The sequence below is a fragment of the Rhinatrema bivittatum genome, chromosome 11 (genome assembly GCF_901001135.1).
Source record: "Rhinatrema bivittatum chromosome 11, aRhiBiv1.1, whole genome shotgun sequence".
Lineage (NCBI taxonomy): Eukaryota > Metazoa > Chordata > Amphibia > Gymnophiona > Rhinatrematidae > Rhinatrema > Rhinatrema bivittatum.
This window is the reverse complement of record NC_042625.1, coordinates 85545462-85573167: the sequence shown is the minus strand read 5'-3', so window position 1 is coordinate 85573167 and position 27706 is coordinate 85545462. Positions and strand designations below refer to the sequence as shown.

The 27706-nt window shown below is 47.0% G+C and overlaps 1 protein-coding gene across 1 annotated transcript; it reads right to left on the bottom strand.

Annotated features, from left to right (window-relative positions):
* Positions 1-9493: 9493 nt before the first annotated feature.
* Positions 9494-23896, bottom strand: TMEM200B (transmembrane protein 200B). Its single transcript, XM_029571872.1, has 2 exons — positions 23483-23896; positions 9494-10974 (listed from the first exon to the last, which is right to left on the bottom strand). Exons 1-2 carry the CDS (start codon positions 23553-23555, stop codon positions 9632-9634), a joined length of 1416 nt encoding a protein of 471 aa, XP_029427732.1. The 5' UTR covers positions 23556-23896; the 3' UTR covers positions 9494-9631.
* Between the last annotated feature and the right edge of the window lie 3810 nt (positions 23897-27706).

Genomic DNA, 27706 nt, shown 5'->3' with positions numbered 1-27706 from the left:
GCAGTATTCTTGTAATAAAACTACAGAAAGGTGTTCTTGTGCTAACACTAGATTTGGCACACTATAGTGGTCAAACTACAGATTTGGCACACTACTGTGTGTTACAGACCTGCTAACAAAACTCCTGCGGCTGTCCCACGCCCCTCCTACAAATATTCTCCCTTACTAACAGGCCGATACAGTAAGGAGCGGTAGGAAGAGGTGCGTTATGGCCAGGCACACCCGCGTTTGCCGCACACACAGTTCGGATCACCTACCGCTCGATACTGTATTTAGATAGCTTGCAAATGCAAGCTGCGTCCAAGAAGCGTCCGTGAAGCGTTAGGCACGCGCAATCCATTTTACTGTATAGAGCGCTATACAGCACCTATACAGTATCCTGGGTGCGCTGGTACCGGTCATTTCAAATGACGTTTGAAATGGCAGGTACCAGGGGGGATTGAGAGTCCTCTCCCCCCCCTCCCGAAGCAAGGCAGCGTGAAAATTAAAACAAAAGTGAATAAAGTGTAATAAGAGTAAACTTACTGCATGTGAATTTCCTTTGAACAGTCCTCTCTCTCTCTCCTCCTCCCGAGGCGGGCGACAGCAGCGGGCGAAAGTGAATGAATGCACGCCCGTACGCGCCGGGTGTGCATTCATTCACTCACCTTCGCCAGCAGCGAAAGCGGCTTCCAGCAGCCCCCGCCGGCGAAGGTGAATGAATGCACGCCTGTGTGTGCAATTTGGGCGCTCAAGGCAGTGCATTAGCAAACGCCGACGTCGCACGCCTTGAGCGACCAAATTGCACGCACAGGCGTGCATTCATTCACCTTCGCCGGCGGGGGCTGCTGGAAGCCGCTTTCGCCGCTGGATGCATGCACGCCCGCCGGTGAAGGTGAGTGAATGAATGCACGCCCGCCGGCTCCCGCTGCGTACGGGCGTGCATTTATTCACTTTCGCCCGCCGCTTTCGCCGCCAGCTGCCCCTGGGAGGCAGGTGAGCCGCAGTACGTGCCTCGGGAGGAGGAGAGAGGACTGTTCAAAGGAAATTCACATGCAGTAAGTTTACTTTTATTATACTTTATTTACTTTTGTTTTAATGACATGTCAATTTTCGCCCTGCGCCTTGCTTCGGGAGGGGGGGATTTTGACCGGAGCCTGCCTATTGCTGTCACACCACACTAACGCCAGGGTAAGGGTCCCGGGGGGTGAGGGGGTGGTTTGCCCATGAAATTTCGTCTCTCTGACCCGACGCGCCACACTAACGCAGAGGTAAGGGTAGGCGGTAAGTTAGCAGGTTAAACGTGCGGCAAAACTACAGGTTAAACAGGAGATAATCAGGGCGCACTTTGCTGTATGGGAGGGAATAGCTAATCGGAGCGTTTACATCTCATATACATGCTGCGGGCGGAAAGGGCTACCGGTTGATTTAAAGAAGCGGTAAGGATGAGTTTAAAGGGGTAGTGAATCACGGGTTGGACTTACGCGGCCAAATTGTGAGTTAGAAGCAGGTTAGAAGCAGGGTAACCGCGGCCGCGCTTTACTGGATCGGCCTGTAAGTCTTTGTTTCTCTTCTTTCATCCATCCATTCACATTATTTCCCCTTGGATGGATTTCATGGTACTTGTGTCTGCACAATATGGAAAGTACATTTTTCCTATTAGCGGCAAGCAAAATCTCCTTTAATCATGTTTCGTATCCAGAGGATCATATTTCAAGTGATTATTTCATTACACTCTACAAGCATGAAAACAGAAAGTGTGAAAGGCATTTAAGTACATAACCTTGCAGCTGGAGCTGTGGGTGTTATTCCACATCTTGTTAAAAATCACAGGACCTGCTCAGGTAAAGTGGCCCCCACTCATTTCTCCTTCCCGGCAGAATATATTTTGTTTAAGGCCTCCCAAACCTATCCCAGAGATTGCAAAGCCCGACCCGCTTTCAGGAAGTTCCAATGAATGTGCAAGACAAATTTCCACTATATTCAAATTTACCTCATGAATATTCATTGTGGATATCCTAAAAACCCGACTGGCTGTGGGGTCACCTTTGGAAAACCCTGCTACAGAAATGCGCTGTCACCACCTTGTTCCTATTAAATTTCAGAATAACACAGGCTTAGGAATCTGAATTTCAAGTAGTCTGCAAGGTGACCCTCTGACACTGTTTGCCAAGTCAGGCAGGTCTAGTCCTGGTTTTGCCCCACTGCATGCAGGGAGATACAATTCTGATTCCCTTCCACCCTTCCCCCCCCCCACCAAAAACAAAAAAAAAAAAGGCACGTGGCTCAGAGGCGGTACTTTGTCTTATCGTGTGGCAGGCCTGTAGGAAATATCCCAATACAGGCCAGGTTTGATTCCAAGGGGGGCTGAGGATTTTGCAGGTCCCCTGGTGCAGAAAGTCTCTGCCACTGCTCAACAGTGACACCTACTGGTTGGAACTAGGATATACGTGTAGCAGGTTCCAGAGAGAATCACAGACCCAGGCTGCCAGCCAAGGACCATGACTGCACTAGCTGGGCTGGGGAAGGTTATCAGAACAGGGAAAATACCCTGGGGTGGTTGAGAACGAAGGCTCACGGCACCACTGCCCAACAGAGTCTAAATCCAAGGGCGCTGGAAGTCCAAAAGGAGCAGGAAACAAACAAAAAAAAAAGATAGTTGGGTCAAAAAAAGGGAAAAGAAAAGCAGACTTCTAAAGTTCATGCTCGTAATGGGAGCAAATCTAGGATGGGGTCTGCCAGTCCTGACAAAAAGGAGCCAGCTAGTCAGTGACCAAAGCTGGTCAGAAAGTGCCCGGTAAAGCACCTCCAAACCTCGCCTTCCAGCAACATCACAATACGCTGCAGAGCCAGGCAATCTCTCTCCATTTCTAGCATTAAACGCATGGTTAAAGTTTGCACGTACTGAAACCTGGGAGCTGTGAAGGATGGCAGGAGCCAGGCATGGCAGAGCCCAGTAAACCTAAGGGTCCTGAGACATAATTATCCGTCTAAACAGAAATCTGCCTTGCAAAATGGATCAATCTTGGTCTCCACGGGTTACTCCCTTAAACCCATCACGTTCACTCTTAATGGAGCTTTGACCAGTTTTGCAAGCAACGTCATCACACTTCTGATGGATTAAGTGGCCAGTTCTTCCGTAAACAAACCGATCGATCGCTTACAGGACTCCATGCCTTGAATTTCGGTATTTAGACTGCAGAAACTTGTTTTGTGAGCCTTTTCAAAATGAATTTCTTTCAGCAGAAGATCAAATGTCAGAATGCGAAGAGAGGGAGAAGCCAGCGCATTGGCAGAGCACTCCAGGAGCCTATAATATTTCGTCTTCATTCGGGCATTAAGAAAGTAATCAATACCTGCTTCTGACCCCCTAGGGTCTATCTGACTGCCCGCTTTATCAAAGGAAGGAGAGGAGCAAAGAGGACCTTTATTCTCCCTAGGCCAAGCGTTCGCACCATAAACGTGTCTCACAATTCTTGCCTAACCTGTTCTGGATGTGGACCTCACAACTTAAGTGCAGAGATGCCTATTCTGGGTTTTTGCTTTGCACACAAAGGAGGGAGACGTGCCAAAATCATGAGTGGCTACAGCCAGCAGAGGCACAGTAAATAGGGATTGGTGAAATGGTGCTGCTTTCATTCTAGCAAACATCCTTCAGTCTCACGCAGCGTTCAGTTTATCCAAAAGCAGGACTATTGCATTAAATAAAAAAAGAAACATTTGGAGTAGTCAAGAAACCAAAATAATCACAATCTCTATGTTAAGGAAACACTGCTCAGAGGACCTACGATTCTGGGAAAAACTGCATTGGCCCTGATATTTTAGATTTTAGTCCAGACCCCCATGGGCTTCTGTAATGTATGATCAGCCTTCAGCAGGAGTCTCCTTATCTCGCCCCCATCCTGCTGTGCAGACAGGACTAACCCTAGGAGGGGCATGGGACCTAACCCCAGGGCAAATCTGCCTGCTCAGGTCTCCTCCCACCAATTCAGGCCTTTTTCCCATCCTCGGCGGCGCAGTCTTCCCGAGCTGGAGAGTAGCATTTCTTAGCTGTCTGATTCCTCCTACTGCTGCACAATCCCTCTGTAGTCTTAAGGGACTGGATGGTACCCCCTCCCCAGGTCAGATTTCATAGTGAAGCGGGCAGAGGTGGAAGTTGACACAGATAAAGTCTTGTGTTCTCCTGCTGGGGGAGAGGAGGCCGCAATCATGGCCTTCGGCACAGCAAGGAAAGACTTTACTGTAAGGGGGCAGCACATCCGTCAGTCTGCCAGAGGTGGCTGACCCATGGGGGCTGGGGTGGTCACCCTGATTCTCTCCTGCCATCCCCAGGGATGCCCTTATGTGCCGAATTGCTCTCCTGCCACCACTGGCATTCAGAATTGGGCGGAGGAATTGCAGAGTATGCTCCTACCATGATGTCAGCTTAAACTGAGTGCACGAGGCCAACAACACTGGCCCACACTTCAGTTACCGCACTGCCTCGTTTAAATACATTCCAAACCACTTCTGTGCCCCCCAACTCCATAGGAAGCAACGGAGGAAAAAAAAAAAGACAGAGAAATTGTTCGTGCTTGCTAGAAAACGAAAATCCCAGCATCATAAACAGAAGGAAATTAAACGGAAGGCTGCAGAGGAGTTAAATGGAGCTTGGCTGCATATGGAGAAAACCTCTCTCCAAGCCCAGTCCTCAGGACCCACCCAGCCAATCTGGTTTCCAGGATATCCACAATGAATCTGCATGAGAGAGATCTGAATGCACTGCCTCTCTTGTACGCAAATCTCTCTCATGCCTATTCACTGAGGGTGTCCTGAAAACCCGACTGACTGGGTGCGTCCCATGGGCTGGGCTGGGCTGGGCATCACTGCTAGCGCAACATGTGGAGGATCAGCCCCTTCACAAACAAATATCTCCCTGCTCCACAGTTCCAAAGGGTCATCCCTCACTCAGGAATACCACAGGGCACCAAGCAACACCCCTCACCTACCTATGGGAAAATCTTGATAATCATCCCCCTTGTAAAGCCCCCCATGATAGCAAAAGCAGAAAGAGAGCTGGGGGAGGAGCCAAGCCTGCAAATGGTTTTTTGTTTTTTTTTTTCATATTTAGGCAGAATAGCGCTCAAGACTGTCTTGTATTTTATCTTATTGGCGTCTGCTGCAGTGTGTGAAATCAAGATACTGGCCCACGCAGAGGCAGAGTAATTTAATGCAATGCTATATCACCTCTGGAGACAGGAAGAGAGCGGGGTGGATTTTATAGCTGGTTTGTCACATGTAAAATGAGTTTGGTTCCAATACTCTATTATTCAATGCTTGATTTTGTAAAAAGCAAAAATATATAAACAGAATATGGCTTGCAACTATTGACCATCTGCCCAGGAGGACCTAATGCATCCAAGGAGCTGAGGTCCTGCAAGGTAGGAGTGAGAGGCATTGTCAGAGTTGGGGGGGGGGGGGGGGGGGGGGCTGGACTGGAAGAGGAGGAGATGCTGCAGGATAGGAGGGAGGTGCATTGGCACAGGATGCAGTAGTGGAATGGCAGGATAAGAATATAGGTCAGAATTATTGGCAGAGCTGTGTGTTACCTGTACAGTGCTGCATATATCGTGTAGCACTATAGAAGTGTTAAGCAGCAGTAGTAGCAGCAGCTGTGAATGGGGGAGGGGGGGAGAAGAGCAGAGTCTCATTACTGGAACAAATGCTGCGGCTCAGAACTGAAGTGCGTTGACAGATCTGCGGTGTGTGGGTCTCACTGCAAGTCAGGACTGAGGGCTCCATAGAGCAACCTGTTAACATCTAAACCAGGGTTGGTCAGATGGCAGCTCAGTGGAAGTTCTGCTCACTGCCATCTGGGAGATCCGGGTTCGGTTCCCAGCCCTGGTTTCTGCTCCTATGGAGCTGGTGATGCTGCAGAGGCACAGCACATGGGGAGGAGGAGGAGGGTATCTTGTCCATTGCATAATGCTGACACCTAGTGGCCAAACTCACAGTGCATGCATACCAAACCCACAGTGAGTGGCCCTAAGGCAAACCACTGTTGCTGTAAGGCCGGGGTATATGGGAGAAGAGGAATTTAAAATGAATATGGGGAGGGGGAGACCCTAACCAGTGGTGCTATAACCTTGCCAGAGGCTGACAGCCCAAATAACCAGGACGAAACTGCTGGGCAAAAAAAAAAAAAAAAATCATAACACCCTACAAATCCTAAATATAAATCAGCTGCTGCTTAAATGCACATCTGTGTTTTGCCTCTTTCCTGCCAGGCCCCATGCAGCGTTGTGCATCTGGATATACAGCACAGACTACACAAATGCATGTTCACCCAGGAACCACTCTCAGTTTTAAGAAGTGTCCTGCGTGGGAATTTTGAGCTCAAAGAACTGGGGTGGCTTAGAAAACCAAAAGCACAAAAATTAAAAAAAAAAACAAAAAAAAACTGAGAAGCAGGGCAGCTCTTGGATGAATCACAACTTTTGGTCTTTCCCTTGAGTCCTTAACAAGAAAAAAACCACCAAGGAAGGAATCAGAGAAAAGCTGCCGGTGTAAAGCAAGCCTGTGACCAAATCTGAATTAAGTGGGAGCTGAGAAAATAGGGAGCAGGTTCCCAGTCCTCTGGCGAGTGTGCGTGCCCTGGCTAACACACTGCATGGCGGCTTCAGTCGCAAAGCGTATCCGAGAGTACGCTGGAGAGCCTGAACCCAGAAAGGCACAATAAGGTGGCACGGCTCATCCACTGGAAACTGTGAAAACCCTAGAACACTGGGGAAACACTGGGGTCATGACCCTGACGGAACTGCAGAGAATGAAGAGGTTGTGATCACCTGGGACATTCCCCTTCCAACCAATAACCAAGCTCGATGTTAGAAACCAGACTACGATAAAAGTATTTAAAAAACAAACCCCCCCCCACACACACACACGAACAGCATTGGTACGGGAAGGATCAGGATGAAACGGTTATTCTGTAGTGCAGACGATGATCACGTACAAAGAGATGCAATCAGAAACCCGGACAACGTGGCAGAGAGATACAGGAATAGCGCCATTATCTGGGGTGGCCCTCGGACTGGTTAAAAGAACGTCAGCGATTACCCCCACCACCCCCAGATTCCTGCAGCAAGCGTTAGAAAGGTTTGCATATTGAAATGATACCTTTTTAACTTCACTTAGTCATTATCACATTTCTCTTATTTGTTTCCATAATTTTTTTTTTTTGGGGGGGGGGGTTCAGTTTGGGGGGTTTTTTTGGAGTGAAAGGAAAAGGAATCAGTTACTGGTACAGGGAAGGAGAATCGCAGGAGAAGAGGAGGGAGCAAGAACTGGAGCTGGGGGGGAAGGGGGGAGATCAGAGATGAGAGGATTAGGGATAGTGGAAAGATGGGGGGGGGGGATTCCCTCTCTCATTCCCACTCCCCACCTGGTGCCAAACCCGTCTGACACAGGTGCATCTTGGTGCTCATCCCCTTTTCCCCACCCATCTCTAATCTCCTTTCACACACCCCCCCCCCCCATCTGTCCCTTATATCTTCCTCTTACCCTCCCCCACCAGGTTTCCTTCCTCTCCCCCCCATGATTGTCACCTTCTGTCTTTCCTCCCACCTGCCTAATCCCCTTCTCCCTGCACTGATCAGTTGGCAGTAGGAGGAAGGCAACAGCAGTGCCTCAGGCTGCATCCTCCTCCTCCTCTGGTACCCGGGACCCAACTCAGCCTTGTGGGGCACCATACAGGACGGCCTGACTTGAGCCACCCCTGCTCTGCTCCTCCCCCTGCCGGCCAATGATGTGCCCCGTCCCGGCCAGCTGGACCCAGACCCCTGCATACAATTCTGCAACAAGTGTGAGATTGTGCAGTCCCTGCCGTAGCAACACAAGAGACCAGAGCACCGAGGACACTTTGTGAGCCGCAGCTTTCCCTGGCACTCTGCAAGTACGAAGAAGCGCACGAGAGACGGAGATCACACCCATGGCCCGTGCCAAACACTGACCTGCGAGAAAAAAAACAACAATACGAGTATCACCTCCATCACAAGGACTTCTTCAGGGTCCACAGAACTTACAGAGCTGGGATTAGGAACCACGATCTCTAACTGCGTTCTGTCTCCCCATCTAATCAGGTTAACTCTGTACTGCAGGAGCTCAGAATCTGCCTCTTCCTGAGGACTTGGTGACCTTTCACCCAACTGTCTGCCAACATTCAGGCCGATGCAATAGCACGTGCCCAGGCTAGCGCACAGCTTCACCAGCGTTTGGATGTGCTAGGGTAACACCCGATGCAAAGTTGCCATGCGCCCGACTCATTAAGTCTTTCCAAGGGTCAAGGGCTCACTACATATAAAAAAAAAATCCTGCTTCCTTGGTTCCTCCTACTTATAGTATCATCACGAAACTAAGTAGGAGGAATCACAGAAAGCAGCAACATGAAAAAAAAAAAAAGAAAGAGAGAGTCTTCACCGCGACCAGCGTAGGAAAATGGATGCTCGATTTACCAGCATCTGTTTTCCCAACCCTTGGCTGTGCGCACAGCCACATCTCCTGGGCGCCCGACCCCAAGGACACGCTAGGGACGCACTATTGATCCCTAGTGTGTTCTTTTTAACGCGGCACCTCTTTACCCTACTGCATCGGGCACCCAGGAGATGTGACTGTGCATGCGTTTAAAAAAAAAAAAAATGGGCACTCAGTTTGGATGGACATTTTTATGCAAGGCTTATTGCGTTAAGACCTCACTTATTCAGAGCAGCAGAGCAATCTAAAGCCCATTCCTCAACGAGACCTAATCAGCTTTGGCTCCAATGAGAGGAAGCTCTCTTCCCAATGCACACAAACTTGAATGATTTATCCTACTAAAATGTACCTGAGAATCTAAATCAGCCCCATCTTCCTGTTCTGGCGGTCTCTTATATTTTATTGCATGGTGGTGTCTATTTTAAAATGCATTCTTCTTGCCATAGGCTATACTGAGGGCCTTCAGAACCTACAACATTAAGGGTAGCCGCAGAGCTTTAGGTCACTCAAAGGCAAAACTAGTACAGTCCAGTAAGCCATTTGAAAACATTTAGAAATTTGTGTTCCGCTCTTCTCTGTCAAGCATAATAAGTCTTTCACGTTACAGACTAGTTTGGATGAGAGGGAGACACAGTACGGATGGACCCGCTTGTCCCTACTGTCCTGGAGTACCGCTGGTCAACCTCTACCTAAACAGAGGATGCTCAGTGGCAGCACAACAACATTTCTCCCAGATCTGCAGCGTTAAGGCGTCATGCATAATAGAACTGAAATGATGGGAGCAGAAATGTAATTTTAAAATATTAAATACATTTCAATTTTTTAAATGTTTACTAATGAACCTTAGAGAGCCATCTGAAGCTATATAGTAACAATTAAATGTCGGCAGATAAGGACCAAAATGGTCCAGCCAGCTCAAAGTACACAGGGCCTCATTCAAAATACTACAGACAGCAAAGAAAGGGCAAGAGGACAGTAAATAAAGACGACCATACAATGCAAAGAATATGGAAATAAGAACTGTATTGGAATGTCAGCAACATGGATCCTTGCAAAATAAGTCTCTGAGAAACAGTTCTGAAGTCTCTGAAAAGAGCAGTATGGATTATCTGTGGGCAAATGTGTTCCTTTATATTAAACGTCTTCAAGCCATGTCGCCAGAGATCTGCTTAGTCCTTTCTCCTTTGCTATTTTCCTGCGTAAACTGGTCCAATAATTTATCCACAGAGTCCTCTGTATTTTCCAGTTTAGTGTAACCAATGAGACTGATGCGGTCAAGTCTAGGCCAGCTCCTGTTCTTCCGTTCTTCAGCTGGTGTCATGGACTTGCTTCCTCGCCTGCTAAGGTCTACAGACTTAGAATGACCAGCAACATTTAGGTGAATTTCTGAACTAAACTGTTTCCTAGCAGATTCTGGGGTCAAGAGCCCTTTAACCCGAGTGTTGGTCCGAGGTAAATGTTCCACATTGATAACCACATGGCATCCATTAAGGCCTTTCCCACTTGAACAGCCATCAGTTTTTGGTAAGAGGTTCCAGGAACGGTTGAAACTATCATCCCTTTCCTTGGGACATTCAACTTCCTCATCGTTAGCCAACTGAGAAACATCTGAACTTTCAATAAGGCAGTTGTTAAGTTTAATGACAGGAAGCGACAAGGTATTCACAGTTGAGGTCACTATCGACTCTCCATGCGTAAACAAAAGACGGTGGGCCCCTTCACCAAAGTTGCAAGAGTCCGACTGGATGCTACGAAGAGAGATGGATGGCGAGATGCCATTCTGATGAAGCAACTGAGCTGTTGTTTGAAGCTTATTCGGAACAAAAGACTCAGCCCATCTCTTTCCTGGACTTAAGAAGATCTGGAGGGCACCAGGACAGAGATCAGTCTCATAAAATCCCTCCTCAATTCTAGTTTTCACACTAGACACATCAGTCTTCTGACAGTACTTACTCTCCTCGCTTGCATTAGAAGGAAGGCCAATGGCCATGGAATATAAACTTTGCTGGATTAGCAGACGGGTCTCCATGTCTCTGTTCTCATAAAGCATGGTGTTGGCACAGATAAAAATAAAGAGCCCCACCCCCATGATGACAGGACCAATCAATTTAAGTCTATCATTGCTAGAAAAGTTGCGAGAGAGGGCTGCCACTGCCTTCATTTCATTCGTTTTATCGGTGCTGCTGGTATTTCGTGTCGGGTCATCAAGTGCCGCGTGCAGACCTTTGTGAGGCCAGTAGCCAATGACAGCAATGGTCATGCCCAGCAGGACGACAAAAACCCCTAGAATCACGAAGGCCCCGGAAGGTGATTTCATTCGGAGCTTCCCCTTGATGGCCACCTCTGCAGCTGCTTTGCGCCTTGCTCTACGGATGTGCCAGAGGGAGCGAGGACCAATTTTTGTTTGGCTAGTTTTGCGCATTTCTTGATTCTTCATGGCTTCATGTGCTGCAGTACCTCTAACAGTCATCAGGTTGTCAGGACATCCTGGGTAAAAGAAAATGCAAGATACTAATTAGTAAAGAACAATACAGTGGAAAGAGCGGAGCTCACAATGAGTCTGGAAACCAAGCTGGTGCGGGGTAAACAAGACAAAATATCAACCAAACTCAATCCCACTTTGTACACCTGGAACATAACATAATAGAGTTTTAAAAACAGAATGTCACTGTACTGACAGATTAAGTTACAGGATAAATCACTAACTGACAGGATCCCTTTCACCCTCTGTTTGTTTGAGTCCTAGCTCAAACAAACAGAGGGTGGTCAAAAGAAAACTGTACTTTTTGCCTCCTGTACAATATTTCAAAATTATGCACAGTTAATAGCAATGTCCACCTTGTGTCAATCATAAATGAATCTGCCCCCTCTTTATTTTGTACATGTTTTAAGTTCCTTCTTTGTAACCCCCTGGGAGCCGCCATGTTCAGAATGTTGTCACAAATGACCTCCCAGCAGAGTCAGATCTGATTGGTTTACAGTGAACGCCATTTCTTTTGCAAAATCACAGCCAGGATGGACGGGTCATGTGCGATTGTTGTTAGAATTGCTGCTCAGAGGTCCAGAGGAACCGCAGGGAAGCTACTTAAAAGATTTTCAACCATGATGACGGGAAGAACGGGGCGGAATGGATGGGCCAGTTGGTCTTTTTCTCCCAATATCAACTATGTAACTGTAACGGCATTCTTAGGAAAGTTTTTGCTTGGGTTTATTTTTTAGTCTCATGGATGTCTGAAGTACGGATACAAAGAGGCTACGGGTTCCTTCAAAAAGGTCTTACAAAGGTCACATAGCAAGCAGCAGAGGTAGAACTACAACTGGAGCGTCTGAATTTCCTTTATTCGTGCTCTGACCAGGATGCATCACCAGACCCAAATACTTATGCACGTTTGGGTTTTATTATTACATTTATATACCACCAATGCAATGGCTCTAGGCAGTGAACAATAAAACATACGTAATTAGTGTGATATTCAAAAATCATAAGAACAAGAATGAATTTTGCTCTTGCATTACCTTTCAGATGACAGCCCTTAACTGCCTCTGACATTAAAAAAAAAAAAGAGCTTTCCCGATTGAAAAACAATGACACAATGCCCCTAACAATTTCTGATATTCAAATGCCAACCTAAAAAGGTGCGTTTTTAACGTAGCCGTAAATGTCTTTGAGCAGGACACAACCCTTCGCTCACATGGAATGGAGTTCTGGTGCTGACTCGGAGAAGGCATGGTCACGTCCATCAGTGAATCGCGCCCGACACACTGAAAGCATGTCAAGCAGACCTCTCCGTGATGATCTTAACATACGGGAAGGATTATACTGATGTAGTAAAGCATCAGCCCAAGGAAAAACAAAAACAGCCCAATGCCAAAAGCCTGTATATTTGCTTAAAAATGTTATATTTGACTCTGAAAACAATTGGTAGCCAGCCAGCGTAGGTCTTTCAACACTGGGGTAATGTTCCCTGATTGAACGGCCTGAAATCAAGCGAGCTGCAGCATTTTGTGCTTTCAAGGAAATTTTTGGTAGCTGATATCTAGACAGTTACAATAGTCAAGTAAAGGTATAATTAAGGCCTGTACCAGTGATCGGAAATCAGTCTCAGGTAGAAGAGGTTTAAGGCCCCTCACCAAATGTAATTTATGCAACCCGGAACGTACAACTGATTTAATCTGATCAGTAACAGAAAGCTCAGAGTCAATCAGAGCCCCCAAGCTTTTGACAGCGTGTGGCAACTTCTTCAATGAGGATAGGACTTGTGGGGTGTTCATCAAACTGGCATGACTGAGATATAACACCTCAGTTTTAGGCAGATCACGGAGTCGATACAACAGGACTGTGTGTCAAAGGCCAAAGAAATACCTAGCATGACCAGAACATATGTATTACCTGCATTGAGGCCTCTTCTACGTCAATCAAGGAGAGAAAGAAGGAGAACCTGGGTACCTAAAGCTTTTCTGAAGCCAAATTGCAGGGGGGGGGGGGGGGGGGAGATCAAGAATTGAATTATCATCCAAAAAGTCCGAGAACTGCCAGTTTTTGTAAAGAAGCATTTGTGTTGCGTAGGGAGCTCACGTGAGGCCTCTGAGCTACAGCTTCACTACCATGGCCACCGTTTAGTGTCCCACAAAGTCAGCTAGACTGAAATGCTCACCATGGATGCACATCTGCTTAGTGCTACGACACAGAACTATGTGCACCCTTAGGAGTAAACAGCTAAAGCAAGGCAGGAAAGAGGAGTATGAACAGAGAGGACAATCCACGTGGAGGGAGTGTGAACTGCAAGGAAGGCCCAAACCAGGCAATCAGATTGGCCAATTTGGGCTTTTCCAGCACACAAGGGCACTCTCTGTGTTCAATACACACCCACGGAGCAGGCTTGAGATGGTCCAGTTCTGCTTGACAAGGACGAGAAGAAGAATAGGCCACAAGAGCTGGTCAGTGCCAACAAGGTCTGTGTCTCTCGCGCTCCCTTCAGGCATGGCTTGGGTTGCTCAGAGCCGTTGTGCCGGTGGCTGAAACCTGGAGGAATTTTTTTCAGCCCTGCCACATGATTTTTAAAGGCTTCCCAATAAATACAACGAAAGTCCTTACAAGGGCTTGGAAGCAGAGGATGAAAAAGTGACTCATGCTTAAATAAATTATAGGCAGGTTTCAAGAAGAGGAATGGGGGAGGTGAGAGGGGTCACCGGTTATGTTTTGAAACAAGAAATGAAAATGAACAGAAATCTGGAAAAATAAATGGGGGAGGCCACAGTGAGGAAAAATTAAGAGAAAAGACTAAAAGGGAAAGAAAAATGCAGGTGAAAATGCAAAACTGGCAGAAAACTGAAAAAAAGAGAGAGATGTATTTTTTTGACCCGCAGCAGTTGCGATCGTTTCTCGATTCACATTGCCCCAGTAATCAAAGCGCTAACTAATCCAGTCACGGGATTAATTATGTTAAGGCCGTCTCTCCCTTGATTTCTTTAAAAGGTTTTTCCTCGTGTATCAGCTCCTAGTAAATTGATTCTCCCATTTTCTTTAGAACGGGTTGATAATATTGTGTAATTCAATGAAAAAGTTTCTTTATGTTTTTTTGCTTTAATAGTGGAAATTGTAAATGTAATATGAAAAGATAAATATCACTGTATGACCCTTCTAATGATGCGCATGTATTGCTATCTAAGATTATTTAGAAAATGCATAAATAAAAAATGTAAAAAAAAAAAACAAAAAACTGAAGAGAGAAAAAAATATGCAGAGGTAGAAACGGAAGAACAGAAAGGCGTGAGGAAGGTGATGTGCTTTCAAGGCGCTGCTTTATAGCGAGCAGCAGATCAGACATCAATCTTAGTGAATAGCAAGCCCAAGAATCGGGCAAAGTTAGGTGCATGGATGTTAGATGATTTGTCTAAGGTCAAAGGTCACATAGCGTCAGCACAGACACTGGAAAGCCTCCAGCCCTGTAACTGAAGGTTCATCCCACCCCCCCGGGCGGGCATCGTAGGCCTTGTTCCCTGCCTCTCTATAGCTCCAATGCGTCACAATAACCACCGGAAAGCACGGGGACGTGAGCCGGGCACGACCGACAGGAGAATAAGCGAGACCCGGACCTGCCCACAACCAGGATCCCTCCAGGGCTAGTTTGGCCACTAGAACTCAGCACATCGATATGGTACCATGAACAGGTCCCCCGTCCCCCCCCAGCTCAGGACAAGACCTGTCTCTTCTGCTTGCAGGACCGCACACGATCAGAAAACACTCTTCTCCTTGCTGTCTGACAGAGTTGGGAAAGCTTCCCCCCTTTTACAAAGCAAAAGCACGGACTTATCCTTCACCGTGGATAAAGTTTCAATCCTTCGTTTCAGTGCAACCAAGGGAAAGAATGCACTCCTATAAAAAGAAGCAGAGCCGACCCTGTGACACCCCAGCGCCCTCTGCATGGGAACATGGCACGAACGCCAGGGAAAAAATACCCTGGCTGTGCTGACCTGGTGCTCCCGCAGAAGAAATCTACAAGGAAACACAACTAAAAAACGTGCTCATATTTGGAAGTCTTTTAGTGCGACTGTGTTACCACTTTATAGAGCCTTTTACAGGAATAGACTTTACCTGCAATGCAGAAACTAACAGTTTAAAAAAGAAAACTCACAGATGCTCTTGGGATTATATTACACTACTATACTAAAATGCCCCAGTTCAAGATCAGACCAAACCATTGATTGACAACATCACAAGACTGCTGATTTCCACTGGAACAAGTTCAGAGTTAATCACTTGGCCAGACCCTTGCAAACTCAGTTTAAAGGAAGGATTGAAGGGCTGACCCGCCATGGCCTGGTGACAGTGCTGTGCGCTACCTGCCAGAGTGGGAGATCTGTGTTTGAGTACCAGAACCGGCTTCTGTTCAGCTGGCTGGCAGGCAGGGAATTGGGGGATGCCGCAAAGGCAGTGGTCACAGCCTCCAGTGAGGAGGGAGTCCCGGCCATTGCACAACAGCACCACCTACTGATGGAATTCAGAATGCAAGGGTATCAGGTACTGAAGGGAGCCACAACAACCCCTAGCTCCCTACTTGAAGGCTGTTGCTGCAACATAGGCCGATAGCGGGCGTTGGGTGAGCGAAGAAAAATGGACAGCTGTGAATGTCACTGGACCCCCAATTTGAAGTTGGAAACATCATGGACTAGGAGGAAGTTGCCATGTAAAGAAATTTACCAATACCCCTATTTAAAACCACCGATTTGGGGAATGAAACAAATGATGCTAAACAAAAACTGTCTGATTTCAAGTTAGACGCTTGGAACGCAGCACTCCTGCCACCAGGATTCCTTGGGGAGATTACAGCAAAGCGCGAAACCTGCGCAGCCCTGGGTGGGCCGCCGTCTTCAACGTTGGCATCCTCTCGTTCCCACCTGTTCCGGGTCAACATCGAAAGTTGAGTCATTCCTGGTTTGCCACACTGCATCTACGGGCTCGTTGTCCTGCTTTCCTTGAACCTCAAGTCCACAAAGGTCGTGGGATAAATCATGGACTGGCTCGGTGCTATCAGACAATTTTTTTTTTTTTTATAGCTGCTGTGTATGGGTTGATCAGACATGGAAACTACCCATATGGAAGGACAACCCAATCAGATTAGCACTGTGGGAGGGAGCAGGAAAGGGTGGGTCTGACTTTCAATGGGACCACGGGTGAGAAACAGAACCAGCCCGGTAAAAGATCCAGCGAGCAGGGCTGTTGGAAAGGGTGGACCAGAAGGGCGAATGGGAATGTGGTATCACCCCTTTGAGTCAGTCTGAATCCGTGAGCATGTGAAGCCAAAACAGAAAGCAACTCTCTTGCCCGAGACACCGTTTTATCTAGCGACTGCCCTGCTGGAGTTTAAGGGCTTTTGAATTTTCATGAAAGGCTGCAATTACAGATATTTATACCTAAAATACTATAACATACTTGCTACGTAAGAGCAGTGACTTTGTATAATGTTCAGCCTTCTGCAACAAATCTATTGTGAAACGGCAACACATTTATGGTAGGGTCTAAGTAATCCTGTAACGTCGTCGGGGTAGAAGGATGGACCAGAACTGACTCCACAGAAGAGCCATCGTGCTCCTGCGGGCACATCTGTGACGACAGATGCCTTCAACATATGCGGAGGAGGCTCTGTGTGGGGGGTGGCAGGGGAGTGCTTGTCTCTACCCCTCCCCCCCCCCCAGCCTGGTTGGATCACTTTGATTGGTAGGAGGGAAAGGCACTTGGCGCATGTCCACCCTGAAATTCACTGTGTCCCCTCTATATCCCCCCACTGAACATTATGTCACGAAACAGCACCAACTCCAGGAAAAGTTTACTGTTCCTTTAAAATTCTCTTCTTTTTTTCTCTTTCTCCCAAGAGATGAATACATCAAGGAAGGAATGCTTTCTCCCTGGAGGCAGGGAAACTTTATGCTGATTGCTAATTACCCTGCCCAGCTCTCCCCTCTGGGCTCTGCTAAACCTAAAGCTAAGAACTCAACCGCAGCCTCTTGTAAGCAGACGGCCAACCAGCCAGACAGCGCCTGGAGCTCCCGATGGCGAGGCAGAACCACTCTGCCAAACGGGTCCCCTTGTGTGCCAACAGCAGCTCTGGCAAACATCACAGCCTGCTCCGTTTCCGAGGACATTTTGCTCAGGTTTCATACTCTCACCTCTGCATTTGGGCTTTCTCCCTCTCTTCCAAGCACGGAGGCCATGAAGAAGAACCAAGCCTTTCAATATTCCGAATTTTTGACTTGTAGCTCTGCTTTTCTTAAAGCGAGAAAACTGTCTAGAATAATTGGGATATAACAAAAAAGGCCAGCGTAAAGTAGGATGCAGAACCAGCTCGCCAAGGGATGAGCCCTGTGTGGGAGGGGGGTGGGGGTGTGTGTCTTAGATCTTGTTCTGAGGGACAGAACTAGGAGGGCTCAACTAACCCAATTGGCAGAGACTGATTTGTTGGGTATCACGCCCTGCATCGTCTGTATAATTTCAAAGGCTTTTCTGTACGATGCTAATAGAAAGGCATATTCAAATGGGAGCTAAAGAATAATTGACAGCTGTCAACAGAAAGGCCGGAAAATGAAGAGCAAATTCTAGTAAAGAGCATGCAGGACTGGACTTCAAGGACAGTAACAGGCCTAAATGGAACCAACAGCCATCAGTGGGGCAAGTGGATGGCTACCACGGAGTGGCAAGGAGACTGACTTGACAGGCTCTGTGACCACTAGGATGTCATAGGAAAGGCATCATCGGCCACCTGATCTTTCCTAATATGAGTGTGCTCTTCATTTCAATGTCTCTTCCATGCCTGGCATGGGTCACCCTGCATACTTTGCAACATAGTCCACGGTTCAGCGTCTTCTCCCCAAGTTTCCCATGCTCTGCCTTAGCCTACTTAGATTACAAACCTCCTGCCCCTACCCTTTCTGCTCTGCCTGATGTATTAATCCAGGTATTTCTCAGTCTTTTATTCCTCCACAATGTGCATACATCAAAAGATAAGATTTAATTAAATGCCGAGGCGCTATATTCCCAGCTGTCATACATTCCACTCCTTTTCCAATTACAAAACAGATGATTCAGATTTATCATCATGAATTCTAAACACATTTATTACAAACCAGCACTGTCTGACAGTATTGCCTCTTATGTTAACTGGGCCCACGTCACCAAGCACAGGCTGTTGCAAGCAGAAGAGACTCCTGTAGCCCTTTGCCTGGCATTTTAGAGTCAGGTAGGCCCCTACCTGCCCAGAAGATAGTCACCTGTTATTTAGCAGAGGCGCAGTGTGGGATGTGCCTGACCAGTGCATAACATCGGTGCATGAAAACAGGTTTTTGTTTTATACCATCGTTGGGCGGCCATGAAGAGGGTTTCACTCTTGAATAGGTAGAAATAAGGAAGAAACCAGTTGTAGGCAGTGCCTTTTTATTGGACTCTTGAAAGCTAGTCACAGATGTCTTGAATTAGTCCAATAGAAAGGAATTCACTTACAACTGGTTTGTTCAAGCCTCGTTTCTCCATATTTATGTGGACTAACCCAGAAGCCACAATATTTTGCTTTTGACGGCTAATGGTTTGGATTTAGCAAGCTTTGGCTGGTGCAATCCCTATAGTCTTGGCTGGTGCTCCCATTAGGCGAACTAGATGATTGCCTAGAGCACCAAATATTTGGGGGGTGGCAAAATCCCACCAGCATGAGGCCCGGAGAGGAAAAGCCAATGCTGCCAAAGAAGGGAGCGCTGTGCAGGAGCTGCTGCCAATAGGTAAGTCAGGGGAGGAGGGCGCATGGCCAAAGCTTTGCCAGGGGCACCAAATACTCTTCTATAGTACCTACAGCGCCTCTAGTACCTGAATGTAACTTGCCTTGAGCTACCAATTAAATACCTACGGGGACTTTAACGTTCACCCTCCCCCGCCCCAGTGGTCAGTTGTACCGTTATATTACAGAGCCGTACTGAGAGCTGAACTCAGGCACCATCACAATGAACCAAGCTGTCGCCTCGCCGACTCTGCTGTCATCACTACGGGACGCATTTCTTTCTGCGACCCTGCAGCATGGAGACGTCATTGTATTATTATTTCCCAGGTTACAGCAGGGCTTGAACCTGGCCAGGACATGTAGCCAGAAACATATTTTGAGAAAAACATACGAGAGCTGATCTTTAAAGCAGCAGCAGCACTAGCAAGAGGCCGCAAACTAACAATCTGCCCATTTCTTCTTCTTTTTTTTCTGTGCGTGCAAGTTTTAAAGAAATAAGTCCAAGAAGTAATCTTAAAAATTCAGCTACATTCATCTGTGGTAATGAACAAGCCAAGAAAATATTTAAACAAGAGGAAAAAAAAAAAAAAAAAGCAGTCAATGTCCCATCAAATGAAAAAGTGAGAGAAAAATAAACAATTAAGCCCACTTTTTTTCGTTCCATCTCCTTTCTCTTTCCTAGACCTCCTCTATGTGTACCAATATATATTTTCTTAAATTTTTACCCTTGCTTTTGCCACAAATAGTTTGCTCCTCTCCTTACAATTACCCCCATTCCAACCACGTTTAAATCTCTGTCTCCCAGGGTCGTCTCTTCCGCCTGTCACAAAGTCTTCCATCTATTTAAGGTGCATGCAGCTAAGTGGGAAGTTTGAGGGTTTTTTTAAACACCAGAAACATAGAAGCATGATGGCAGAAAAAAAGACCGTTTTGCCCATCCAGTCTGCCCGTCCCTCCAATCAATTTAGCATTACAATTCCCATCACTCCCTCAAAGATCCCCTGTGCTTGTCCCGTGCTTTCCTGAATTCAGAGACTGTCCTCGTCTCCACCACCTGCTCAGGGAGGCTTTTCCATGCATCCACCACCCTCTCTGTAAATAAATATTTCCTAAAATTACTCCTGAGTTTACCCCCTTTCAACCTCATTGCATGACCCCTCATTCTAGAGCCTTCTTTCCACTCAAAAAAGGCTCCCCTCCTGTGCATGGAAACCTTTAAGATATTTGAATGACTCCAGTGCCCTAGGCAGTGATGTCGACATTTGATCTCTCTCTCACAACAAATGACCCCCAAGTCCTGAAAGAACTAGAGATGTGCTTCGTTTATCACAAATTAGGCAATTTCAACAACTTGCCAAAAGTCCCTGGTGGTCCAGCGGGGGTCCGGGAGCGATCTCGCCGTCGGCTGCCAGTAATCAAAATGGCGCCAATAGCCTTTGCCCTTACTATGTCACAGGGGCTACTGGTGCCATTGGTCAGCCCCTGTCACATGGTAGGAGCACAAGATGGCACCGGCCATCCATTGCTCCTACCATGCGACAGGGGCTGACCAATGGCACCAGTAGCCCCTGTGACATAGTAGGTCAAAGGCTATCGGCGCCATTTTGATGCGAGGCAGGCCGGACAGCCTGACAGCACAGAGGGGCAAATCGCTCGCAGGACCCCGCTGGACAATCAGAGATGTTAGTAAGTCTTGGGGAGGGATCGGGATGGTGGGGGGGGGTGTTGTATTTAATGTATTATAGTAAATTTTAATGCTTGGGGTGGGGTTTTTTTACTTTCGTTTTCCTGCGTTGTTTTTTGGGCCCGTTTCGTTTTTCCCCATTCTGTTTTTCCCCCCATTTCGTTTTTCGTTCGTTTTTCCAAAAAACGAACTTTACCCCGAAGCGGCCGACTCAAAAAACGACCAGTAGAAAAAAACGAAGCTCATCTCTAGAAATAACTACGGACCCTCCAGCTCCATGCCTCACCCGTGCCACTTCTCATTTCATCCATCCTTTCAAAACTGCCACCCTTACCGGCTACTCTGCAGCCCCTCCCACTTCTAGCACCCTGGTCCACTGGCTGTGAATGTCTCTATCATATCTTACTCCCAATCAAAGATTCCATCGAACACACCACCTTTCATCAATAAAGCACCTACTGTCACAACTATCCCTTACTCTCAATCACGCAAAAACTGAAATCTTATACATATCCAGCAAACCCCCACCGACCCCTCCACACAGCATCCTACAAACCAAACACTCTCTGCAGTCCAAAACCTCGGCATCTTTCTCGACAACCAACTGAACTTCAAGAAACACATCAACAACCTACTAAGAGACGGATTTTACAAACTACAAATCCTAAGAAAGCTGAAGTCACTGCTATACCCTCAAGAATTCCGAACAGTCCTACAGGCTCTTCTCTTCTCTAAACTTGACTACTGCAATGCCCTACTAGTAGGCCTCCCAGCCTCCACCCTCAAACCCATTCAGCTACTCCAGAACGCAGCGGCCAGAGCACTCACAAACAGCAAGAAATCAGACCACATCACACCCATCCTCAAAGACCTACACTGGCTTCCAATCCCTCAGCGAATACAGCACAAAACTCTAACCCTCATCCACAAAATCATCCACAACAACACAACCGATTGGCTGCCCACCCCCCTTCTCCTCCATACTCCCACACGGAATCTTCGCTCCTCAAACTCTGGCCTCCTACAAACACCGCCCCCTAAAGCCACCCAATGGATATCAACAAGGCAACAAACTTTTTCTCTTGCCGGCCCCATCCTAGGGAACAAACTCCCAACAGAACTAAGAACAGATCCATCCACTCAATCTTTCAAGAAAAATCTTAAAACATGGTTGTTCCGCAAAGCCTTTCCATCACCACACATGAACCAACCCGAAACCAAACCCTATCCCTCCACTCAGAGCAAACCTCCCCCCTCCCCACCGCCACCACAGCAATAAATACACCCCTGTTACTCAAATGCCAATTACTGCCATTTTATTTTATTCCACTTATGCTATTTATTTCTACTATTTCATTGCTATTTCATTATTGTCTTTGCTACAAAAGATACCTAATGATTATTATTATTTGTACCCTGTTACTCCAATGCCAATTACTACTATTAGACCACTACTTATTCTATCTGCTCCCTTTGTTACACTATTATTATTATTTATCCTATCTATTTCGGCACTGTTACCAATATTGCTGCTAATCATTCTCTAACATTTACTGTACCTGTCAAATGAAAGGATTTCCTTCCCGCACCTTTCAATTTATTTGTAAACCAATGTGATATGTAAATCAAACACCGGTATATAAAAACAAATAAATAAAATAAATAAATATCCCACCTTTCCTCTAGGGCAAATGTTCAGATCTTTAAGTCTATCCCCATATGTTTTAGGATGAAGACCACTGACCATTTTAGTAGCCTCCCTCTGGAGAGACTCCATCCTATTTATATCCTTCTGCAGGTGCGGTCTCCAGAGCTGTACAATGAGGTCTCACCAGGCACCTACACAGGGGCAATGTCACCTCCCTTTCTCTGCTGACCATTCCTCTCCCCATGCAGCCCAGCAGCTTTCTGGCTTTTACCCTTGCTTTATCCTCCTGTTTGGTCACCTTAAGATCATCAGATACAAATTACCCCCAGATCCTGCTCTTCCTTTGGGCTTAGAAGAATTTCATCTCCAATACTAATAATCCCCCGCCCCCCTGAAATAAATGTCCGAACAGTTCACGGAGTTCATGGTCTTGGACTCCCAACCTTAGCAGCATTGATTTGTGAAAGTTTGTTGATTGGCTGCTGAAATAGGGGTTTTTTTTTCATAGGTGATGGTTACTAAGGTGACACACAAGGTATAAATAGAGAGATCTAGGAAGCACTATGTCTGCATAGCAGAATTTTTACACACACACACCCACCCAGTTCCTATCTAATTAATATGATAGGAGACTGAACAGATCAGGCTGGGCAGAGTTTTAAACTGCCTGCCCTGCCGCCTTACGGGAAAGTTACAGTGCCCCATGTGTTCTGCATTTTGGAGCACTGGAAGCTTCCTCTCCTGCTGATCTGTTCTCTTCGCCTTTATTCACTTTAAAAGGAATGCATTGCATTTTTTTGTTTCTTTGTTGTAAGATTATGCTTTGGCATTCCAGGGTTTGGGGGGGTTTTTTTATTAATTTTTTTTTTAAATCGATTTCATTTCGCAGGTATTCGTCTAAATGCTACACTCAGCCGCGGTGCTTTATTTGGTCAAAGGGAAAACGATTTCCCCCGAGACGTGAAACCGAAGGCAACGGGATGCACTCTGTGCAAAAAAAAAATATATATATATATTCCTAATCTAATTCATAAAATCAAATCCTCGGAGGCGGGGGGGGGGGGGCGATCGAAGGGCGCTCTCTGCTGCCGTGTGCGAGCAAAGGGCAGATTTGTGAAAATGAATGAACCCCCCAGGACCTAGGGTGCGAGTCTGACCTCGTCCTACGGCAAGATGCAGGCATCGGGTCCAAGGGACACAGCGAGGAGCTGCCAGCGCCGGGGAGACTCCAGAGAGGGCGAGCTGGCGGCTGGGAGGAAGAGAGGTCCCGCGCGCCAGCCAGGCAGCGTCCGGTTCTGGGAAAGAAAGTTCAGCCCGGGGGGGGGGAGGAACAGGTTCCGATCTCCCTCCCTCCCTTACCCCGCGGGCAGTAAAGGGGAGCTGGCCCCGAACCGTCCTTACCCCGTTCCTCGGCCTCAGGTGCGGGCTGCTCCTCCTCCTCCCTCCTCCTCTTCCCCTCTCCCACAGCCTCCATCTGCCGAGCGGACTGAAGAGTGGCGGCCGCCCCGCAGAACCCGAACGGCTCCGGCCCGGGGCTGGCGGCAAGCCCGGGGTGGGAGGGGGCACTCTTAAAGAGACAGCGACCCTCGGGGGTGCCCACGTCCGGGCTGGCTGCTCGGCTCTCGCTGCAGTTCGAGGAGCAGGAGCATATCACGGGTTGAAGTTTTTAGGGTCGTCGTCCCCCCCAATCCCTCCAAAGTGAAAGGAGCTGCGTCGGGGGAAGGGGATTTTATCGCTTCTCTGCTACCCTTGAAGTTGCCGGCTGATCCAGTCCTGGTTTTCCCCCCCCAGGGAGCTGTACTTCTGATTTTCTTAATGAAACCAACGGGGAAACGCGGAAGAACAAATCCCTGTCTACAGCGGGAGGAGGAACAAGGCTGGATCAGCTCTTAGACTAGGGGGTGGGATTGGAACCCCGAGCTTGCTGCCCCGCCCAGCAGTTTCTGGCCACCCTGGAAACGGGACCGGGCTGCGTTGGATTTTGCTTTTACTTTGGTGCTAGGGAGAATGTCTTTTTTTTTTTTTTTAAATAATTTAAGCAGCATCCAAGATACCCTATTGTTTTAAAGAGAACAACTCTTCTCCATGCTGAGGGATTTATCTCTGCTGTTGTGCCAAAAATCCTCTCCCCTTTCCTCCAAGGAAGTATAAATAAATCTATGCATCTAGCGGTCCAAGGGGAGAAAAGCCAAAATGAATCCTCCTAGTTTCACCGGCGCCAAGAACATATTGGCACAAACACATCCTTTTTAGGCACTTTTCTTCCGTTTCTGCACTACTCCTGCTAAGGCAGCTTTCCACGTGATTCCTGCCTCCAGCACTTTCACAAAGGAAAAAACGCCATGCAGTTTTCGAAAAGCGAGGTTGCTGCCTTTTGTAAATAAGGCGACCGCAAAATAGCAGAAGCCGCCGACCATGAGCCAGCGGAATAAACACATTATCCTGTGCAATCACTTGGGCTACAGTGTCCATTGTCATCAGCCCAACAGAATCAAGATTATACAGAAGAGAGATACAAAATCCAGGTAGCCAAGCCAGCTGATTCTTCCACCTGCCCATGCCATTGCTTAAAGCGTTTAAAAAAGAAAGGATAGTCTCTGGAAATCGATTGAAAGTTTATCCCCTATGTACTGTTGTTATCAGCTTCTTAAATGAACTGTAATTTTTTTTTCCTTTTAATGCATTCTTATTAGCTGCCTCTTGAGCAGGAGATGATAAAACAAGAAGACTGGGGAATACGATTTTATAGAACCAAGGAAACAGGCTCACGTTGATATCGTGAGGCATCTCGGCAAGTGAGGATGCCAGAAAAGTGCATTTTTTTTCCTGTAGGCAAATGCTAGGGAAGTGGGGAACAAGGAAGGCAGGGTTGGCAACATCCAAGAAATGTTATTACTATCAGAACTGCCAGCTTACCCGTAAAAAAAAAAAAAATAGTCTCAGGATTGGAGGTGCTCTCCGCCCTCAGAGGTGGGGGAAGCAGGGGGCAAGATGCTGGGGAAGGGGGAGACAAAATTGCCAACTTCCCCTAACTATTAATGTACATTGCATTTTTTAGGCATTTGTACTTGTGATGTATATTGCATTTAAGATGCATTATTATTTATGGTATTATGTTCAAGTTTTGTGAACCACTGTAGGTTGGGTGATGTCTAAGGAAGGCAGCATACAAATAGAACAATGTTTTATAAAGTCATCCATAGCTTGACCTTTCCTTTCTTTTAAATTCTCTTTGGTCTTTCAGGAGCTGCTGTAGTCTTACATAATCTTATTTTATTTAAAAATCGTTTGTATACCGCTTTTACAAAATTAATATTTGATCAAAACGGTTCACAATAAAACAAACATAATTTAAAACCAAGAAACATAAAATTAATAATAATATCTTCCTATTGAAAGGGAAGGTTGGTAGTTAGGGCGCTGTGGCCTTCTATTTATGGGCTGCTTGGGGTTTGGTCTTCTTTAATCCTCCACTGCTCCAGCACAGGGCCTTGGTGGGATGGTGTTGCTCTGTAGGGGTTGCGAGTGCTGCTTCTGCAGCATTGCCAGGCCTGCCGAGCCAAGTAATAGTCATCTAACACCGGGACTGAACTTGGGTTTGCTGCATGACAAAGACCAGATTAAGCTAGTGGGATGCTGTGGGGCAATTTTAGCAAGTGGGTCCTTCCCCCCCGCCCCCACTAGAAATAAAAAATATAGAAATATCATTTCAGTGCAGTGCAGCACAGGAGCAACTGCTCCATTTTCTCTTCTTTTGCTCCTATCACACAGCCTCCTGCCTGGTGAGGTGAAGTGTTGTGACTTTCAATCAGGGCCCAGTTTGTCAGGGAACAGCCTGGAACACAGCGCCACCACTTCTTTTCAGACTCAGGAGGCAGGGCAGCAGGGGTGTCCTGCATCATTCACTCCCCCTCAGGCAGCCTGCAGGGAAGAGACGGGGAGGGGGACCGAGCCGAGCCCCTCCGCTCCCTAAACCAGCCCCTTCCCTTCTGCTGCACAGAGGGGACGGGGCAATACTAAAGCAGATATTGCAGAATCAAGAACAAGTGCAAATGAGGGTGGCTTAGCCCAGGTTTGAAACTTATGGGCAGCAGTGTCAGTTGTCAAGGCTTCGACCCTTGTCTTGAATGTTAAGCACTACAGCTCACAAGTTTCAGACTTTTGCTAATTCAACCTCTTTTGTCCCTGTTACTCAAGGCTTAGTGCCTGCCAGATCCACCCAGAATGCTCTTCTGCCACCTTTTTTCCCAGTGCTCAGGGAGACAGAGTGGAAATCAGTTCTGTCTCCCCTGCAGAAGAGGAGTTGAACGGGTGGTGATGCAGAATGTTTCTGGCCCACCAGTCCTCAGAGGAAGCAGAGCAAAGTGTGTAGGAGCTGCTCAGCCCGAGATGGGAGCAGGCACGTGTGCAGCTTGCTGGCTCAGTGGAGGAGGCCAGGAGGGAGAATGGCAAGGTCGATGAGACCGGAGCTGAAAGCCCGTCAGCCCCGCTGCTTCTGCTGTTACAAATGAAGGTTACAAATGAAGCCCTGCTTTGAATACATGGAAATGGAAATTAACAAACAGAAACAATAAAAAAAAATTAACGTGCCACCTTTTTATTGGACTAATTAATACATTCTTTGACTAGCTTTCAGGAGCCAGATTAGAAAGAGCAAGCGACGTTACCAGATAATATAAGCGAATCATGAAAGGCACGTCCATGATGCAGCTTCTTTTGCAAGAGTTCCTTACCAGATACTGCAGTACAAAACATTTTCAGTTTCTCTCCCTTTTTGCCATCAATAGAGACTAGCTCCGCTCTCATCGTCTAGTGGTGGCCAAGTACCTACAGCTACATGCATGCCAGTTCTTCACATCAGCAGCCGGAGAGCTGAGCAGCAATTAGAACTGGAGGAGTGTTGTTAATATTCACTGTGCCCACACTGCGTTCCTTGGCTCCCAGCCTTGCTGCCGCCATCCAGAGCTTTGCTGCCCACCAGGAAGGGAACGGGCCCAACATGGAGGAGATTATAGCCGATTAACCGGTCCCATTCTCCGTTTAAGCAGGTACTGATCCAAGCTCCGGGAGGAAGCATGACCACTCACTGATGTTTTAGGAGTCTTGCCTAGGTCTGGTCCCTCTGGGTAAGGCCAACAGAACCTCTCGGCTGGACAAAGCGATAGAGGAAATCAAACCCTCTGTTTATCTAAAGGATCTAACCAATCAACTTAATATAAAAATCAGCAGTACATGAATATAGGAGAAGGGACTTCTTTGATGACACAGTCCACCCCTGCATTGCTTTTTGTTATATAATAAAGAACAAAACAGAAAGTGACCTCACATCAGTTTGTGATGCTAAAGCCCACTGCATCATAAAACTTATCAGTGGGATGGAAAAACCGTTCTCCAAGTCTTTGACTGGTAATTGAGTGCAAACTTTCTCTCGCTTCCAGTGCCTTGCCATTGCTGTGCTAGCTTGTTGTTACTGCTTTTAAAAGACTCTGGTAGCTTATTCTCCTGCTGATACAAGACTATAAACCTGCTTTAGAAAGACTTTTTTTCCATTCTGTGTCGATGAGAACATAAAGCTTAGAAAAGCAGGCCCTATGTTAACCTATCCATCATACTTGGAATATATAA